Below are 5,998 nucleotides of genomic sequence, written 5' to 3' on the forward strand. Positions count from 1 at the left end.
GGTCGGCGCCCGCCCGGGAGGGAGGGGGGGCCGGAAAGTCCCTGGGCGCCTGCCAGGAACACTCAGCTCATAATAACCTCGCGGAAAACACCGCGGCCTCGGCCTCCAGAAACCCCGGCCTTGCGCAATCCCCCGCAGCCCGCGCCGCCCTGGGCCCCACGCATTGTACTCACCAGCCCTGCGGGTTTTTCCCTCTCTTCCCCTCAGGTTCTTGCACTTGGCCATCATCCATGAAGAGAAGGCACTGACTATGGAAGTGGTCCGCCAAGTGAAGGGAGACCTGGCCTTTCTTAACTTCCAGAACAACCTGCAGCAGGTGCGCCTCTTGCCCAGCCTCGCGCCTCTGACCCCGTGATCTAGCACAGTTGCTCCCAATTCTTTATAAATCGTGACAGCCAGTGTTCATTAGTCCCCCTGACATTTATACATTGGAATCAGCTAGCATTCTAGAAAGTAAATTCCATTAATTTTGTGAGGCCTTAATGAAGCCCACCTGGGGCCTCTGGTGTTTGCCTTGCACCTGTCTGGGAGGAGCAGCACCCACAACCTGGGGATCTCTGGGTTTCAGAGGAACTCAGACTGTAGGTTTGGTCCATGGCTTAATCTCTTTCTGTTCTCTCTTCTGTATTGTAGACTCCACTCCACTTGGCTGTGATTACCAACCAGCCAGAAATTGCTGAGGCACTTCTGGAAGCTGGCTGTGATCCTGAGCTCCGAGACTTTCGAGGAAATACCCCCCTACACCTTGCCTGTGAGCAGGGTTGCCTGGCCAGTGTGGGAGTCCTGACTCAGAGCTGTGGAACCCAGCACCTCCACTCTGTCCTGCAGGCCGCCAACTACAATGGTACGTCTGCCTGCTCGGCCCATGAGAGGGCAGGCAACATGGAGAAGGGAGAGATGGGCTAATTTAAGGAGACCAGGCAAGAGCTTAAACTCTCAACGTGTGAAAGACTGAGAAAATATGTATACAAAAGGCCCATTTGGTGCCTTCATAAAGTTCATTCAGAACCCAGATTCTGGGTTCTTCAAATTCAGAAGAATTTGTCCCTTAGGAAAATAGGTGAAAGGTTTTGTTTGAGATGTAAGTGTTGAAACAAGTGGTTATACTGTCTTCCTTTTGTTCTTCTAGGCCACACGTGTCTGCACTTAGCCTCTATCCATGGCTACCTGGGCATCGTGGAGCTTTTGGTGTCCTTGGGTGCTGATGTCAATGCTCAGGTGAGTGCTTCATGCCTCCAGATGGAGTGCATCAGGCCCCAGGGCCCTCCTCACTGACACTTCACATGCTCTTGTTGCAAGAAGAAATGCCAAATTTAACCATAAGCATCTCAAATTCTTTTTGGTTTTAGGAGCCCTGTAATGGCCGAACCGCCCTTCATCTTGCGGTGGACCTGCAGAATCCTGACCTGGTGTCACTGTTGTTGAAGTGTGGGGCTGACGTCAACAGAGTCACGTACCAGGGCTACTCTCCATACCAGCTCACCTGGGGCCGCCCAAGCACCCGGATACAGCAGCAGCTGGGCCAGCTGACCCTAGAAAACCTTCAGTTGCTGCCAGAGAGTGAGGATGAGGAGAGCTATGACACAGAGTCAGAGTTCACAGAGGACGAGGTGAGTCTCAACTCTGTTCTACAAAAAGTAATGAGAGTGGCCATACTCCCTCCACCCTCCCAGGCCCCTAGAGCTAGTCTTTATCCAAAGTTCTCAACATAACGAAGTTCTCAAACTTCATTATGCATAGTCAGTATCCCAAGAGTGTGTCTGGTCTTTTTCGCTCTTTTTTAAAGGAGAGGAGCATAAAAGGAAGACTCCCTCAGCCCATGAAGTTAATTCATATTTGGGTTATAGAAAATAGTCCACAAATACTTGAGTTATTTCCAGTAGCAGTCCTCACCACTATCCCAGCACTCCTGGCAAAGCTCTGGAAGTTTAATGTGTCTTTTTTTCCTCTTGTTTTTAGCTGCCTTATGATGACTGTGTGCTTGGAGGCCAGCGCCTAACGTTATGAGCTTCAGAAGGTGTTCAAAAGACTATACACAGACTTTGTATATTTGTACAGAAAGAGAGTTTTATTTTTCTAAAAAAAAAAAAAAGAAAAGAAAAAAAAGAAAAAAATCAAAAGGGTATACTTAGGACCACACTGCACACCGCCTGGCCCGAAACATTTTACTGTGGTGGATCAGCCCTCATTTTGTTATATTTGTGAACCTTGGATGGGGGACAAGAAAGATCACTGGAATTCAAAGAAAACCTTTTTAAACCTCATCATTGTGGGGTTTCTCAAGGTCATCCAAAATTTGTTGAGAGGACTGCATTCTATTTATTGTGCTTTTTGATTGAACCACCATGGATTCAGTGGCTGAGCTCAGTTATATCCTGTGACTGACTGTAACAATGAGGTGTAATGTTAAACCTTTTCAGTGGTATGCGGTTAAAAGTCACTACCTGTGAAGGTTTGTGTTACCCACCTGTGAATGGTGTACATAGTGTATTTTGTTGGTAATTATTTTGCTACTTCTAAGATGTATATTTATTAAACAGATTTTTACAAACAATTATCCTGATCATTTTCTTCTTGCTGCTGTGGCACTTCTATTCTGAGAGTCATTCGATCCTCAGGTGGAGGTGGAGAGTCATGTGGGAGCACTTACCACAGCCAGTCATGGAACCCTTTCAGAGAGCAGCTTCTCACACTGTTACTCGCCAGCTTTGCAGGCAGCCCCGGGCCCAGTGTGTGGGAGGGGAGGCTCTTGCAAGATTGCAAGATGATAGGAAACAGGCTGGGGTGGGGGGTGGGGGGAGGCGGGGTGCAGCAAGCTGCTTGGCCTATAGCTTGAAGGCTCTCCATTGTTATTTGCTTTTACTCTTTTGAGTTAAATTATTCCGGGACCCTTATTTCCACTTTAGGAAATTATTTTGGCCAAGGAGTATGCTGAATTCACATTTTCTAGAGCTGAAAAAGATCTTGCCTATGGTACTGGAAGTTCCTAAAGACATGGACTCAGGAATGGGACTACACTAACATTTGTTAGCAGGTGCCCACCTCTGAGCCTTTCCTCGTAAACTTTATAAACTGAGCCATTGTGAAGATTGCATAAGACAATCTATGTAAAAAGCATAGCAGAGTGCCAGGCACACAGTGCTAAAGAAAAATACAAGTTATTGCACAACATCCTGTATTTCACATGGGAAAAAACAAGCCCAGAGAAAATGCTCTATCCAGGGTCACCTTGCAGGGGAGGCAGGTGGTTAACATCTTTTAAACGAATTCCACCTCTAAACCCACTTTGTTATAAAGTATGTAGTATAAAAGAGATAAAGGCTTGAAGAATTCAATCATTCTAATTCTACTGAATGATTCTACAGAAACAGATTTTACGAGAAATCAATCACTTGTGAAATTTGGGTTTATATACTCTGAATCTTGATGTTTTCATTCCTAAAATGCATCTCTTGCCTAGGTAGAAAAAGGAATAAAGGAAAGTTTATGGCATGCTATAAAATGCAGAATGATGTATAAATACAATTCACATACTTTGGCTTATGCCTAAGAAAGCATTAATCACCATTATATTACATTATCCCTTTCCTGATCCACAAATGATGTCAAAGTCAAATGAATATAATCATCACCTTCCTCTCAGCCCAAAAAGGAGCCAATACTTAGTGGGTCTTTCATATATAAAGAGTGTTACTGTAGACTGGACTGAGCTGAGCACTGGTGGCCCCTCTACCAGTCTTGCCTTCTTTGAAAGTACTCGGGGCCCATCACTGAAATTCCTTGTCCATCCCACAGCACCTGAACACAGGTGTTACATGATCTAACACTTGAATGTTGATTAGGTTCAGCTCTCAGCTAAGTAGAAGAGGTAAAACGGGTAGGGGAGGGATATCCACCTCACATCCAAAAGAACGAAGGTTGGAAACTTGGCTCCCAATTTTGGAATGATGCCCCTAGCACTTTCTCAGCCAGACCTGCTTCTTTTTTCCCCTTTAATGGTGTTGAATCTGTGCCAAGATGTCCATCAGTCTCACTCCAGTTTTGAGGGTTAGAGCAGCAGGACAAAGGGATGTAGCCCACTCCTCCTCAGCCTCCTGGGTGATCGGCTTTTTTGTAGAGGTGTCACCTTCCACGGTCACAGCGAAAAGGGCCTTCTTCTGACCCATTTAGGCCCAGCTTCCCACCTTTGCAGGCTTCAGCTTTTTTGCTCTTTCAGGACCCCAACCTTCTGTGTGGATTCTATCGTCGAGGTAGCTGAGTCCAGTTAAGGACCAAAAATGGACCCCAGTTTCTTACTCTCCAGTTCTTGTTTCTATACTCCTTTCTTTTAAACTCATTTTCTTTCCTTCATGCAATCAGTTGGGTACTAGAGTCTGGAGTTCCCTAAAGAAAAATTTTAGACCTCAAACATTCTAATCTGTAGAAAGTCTTCCTCAAATTTCTAAGTAAACAAGAACAAAAGTTTTCAAAGAAAATAGTTCCACAGACCGAGAGCCTTCTATGCACTTTGATTTTCTCCAAGAAGCTAAAGGTCCTGTCAGGACAGGTAGAAATAAGGGGACCTTGGGAAAAGGGAAGTGACACAAGAGGGAAATAAAAAGTCACATCAGCAACTTCCTTGAATTTAGTTCTTGATTCCTTCTGCCTGCCTCATCCTCAGGATAAATTTCCTTTATAAGTCACATGAACCTAGTCACTTCCAGAAGGAAGGGTTTTTCTTTCAAGAGGGAACAAACTCCAGTTTGAGCAATTTGAAGACCTGCATGCAGGGCCCGAAAACACCCGCTGCTGGATGCTCTGGGGTATTTGCATTGAAACTTCGATCGCTACTGGAAGTGATTAAGTGGTGACAGTTAGAACTGAGTCAGTGAGATGGGTTCTTCCTTCGCCCCCTTTCCTCCCGATTTTCATCAACTTGCCTTAGGTGTAGTTGAAGTTTCACTTGGCAAGAAAAGTCAGAGTGTGATATAGAAAAGAGGCATGAGAACTACATAAACTGACTAAATACTAAACCAGGTTGTATTCAGAGCCTACAATATGCTGCTGTCAGACCACAGGGAACCTACAGAACAAAAGAAGTTTCCTGCTGTGATTTCTAACAAACTATTTACCCATACCCCAAGAGGAAAACAGTCTAAGTTGTACGCGCTACGCAAAATAAACCCAACCATTCATTCTCTATGGCCAGACCATGGGGATCTATAGAACAAAGGCTGAGCTCGCTAGCATGCCTTTCATGCTGCACATCCATACCATCAGAGGAAAACAAGGAAACAAAGTTTTTAAACTGTAATTCATAGAAACTAAGAATCACACATAAACTGAATTCCTCAAACACTCGGGGTCTTTCTCATTCTCTGTCTCTGAGAAGACACCACATTCTGTCTATGGAGCGTTATTCCTTCTCTAATAAACTTCCCTTTGGTCTCTAACTCTGGCAGGCGCTTGAATTCTTTCCTGTGCACAGTCAAGGACCCTCACTGCTCCTCTGTCGGTGCAGGCCTTGAGTCCCCACTTGGCGGGGATTCACGCATTCTGCATCTAGAGGAACTTAGGTCAGAAACATGCCCAACAAGTATTCTCCCACCTCTGGCACTTTGACAAGCCTATCCCAGGTCATTCCCCATTTTAAGGGACCATCACGGAAACAAACTGGATATCTTCTGTGTGTTTCTCTCCTAGAGAAGGGGACTCAGTCTCATTCGTTCATTTGCATTATAAACACTATTATTCTCCAGGCCCTGTGCCAAGGGCTAGAGACACAGAGGGAAACCTGTCACGGCCTCTGCCTCAAAGAGCTCTTCTCTTTGGTGGTCAAGGAGACAAACAAGCACACATAAGATAGCATGGTAAAATGAAGCGCAGAGCTTGATGCGAGCCCAGATCAGAAGCCTCAACTCCAGACATGGAGGGGCACTGAGATCAAGAGATTACACCCTAGTTAGCTATTTGCACCCTCCACCCACCCCACCTTTACCCCCACCCCACTGACCCCGCT

At 45.5% G+C, this 5,998-nt stretch overlaps 1 protein-coding gene across 1 annotated transcript in view; it reads left to right on the top strand.

The window, feature by feature from the left end:
- NFKBIA (NFKB inhibitor alpha) overlaps positions 1-2,554 on the top strand; it is a 3,458-nt gene extending 904 nt beyond the window's left edge. The window contains exons 2-6 of the mRNA XM_006913473.2: positions 208-316; positions 634-844; positions 1,130-1,218; positions 1,350-1,610; positions 1,960-2,554. Of these exons, the coding sequence (XP_006913535.1) occupies positions 208-316; positions 634-844; positions 1,130-1,218; positions 1,350-1,610; positions 1,960-2,007 (718 nt within the window). The 3' untranslated portion in view covers positions 2,008-2,554. The remainder of the gene's footprint in view (positions 1-207; positions 317-633; positions 845-1,129; positions 1,219-1,349; positions 1,611-1,959) is intronic.
- The last annotated feature ends 3,444 nt before the right edge of the window (positions 2,555-5,998 follow it).

This window comes from Pteropus alecto, unplaced genomic scaffold, assembly GCF_000325575.1.
Source record: "Pteropus alecto unplaced genomic scaffold, ASM32557v1 scaffold104, whole genome shotgun sequence".
Classification (NCBI taxonomy): Eukaryota; Metazoa; Chordata; class Mammalia; order Chiroptera; family Pteropodidae; genus Pteropus; species Pteropus alecto.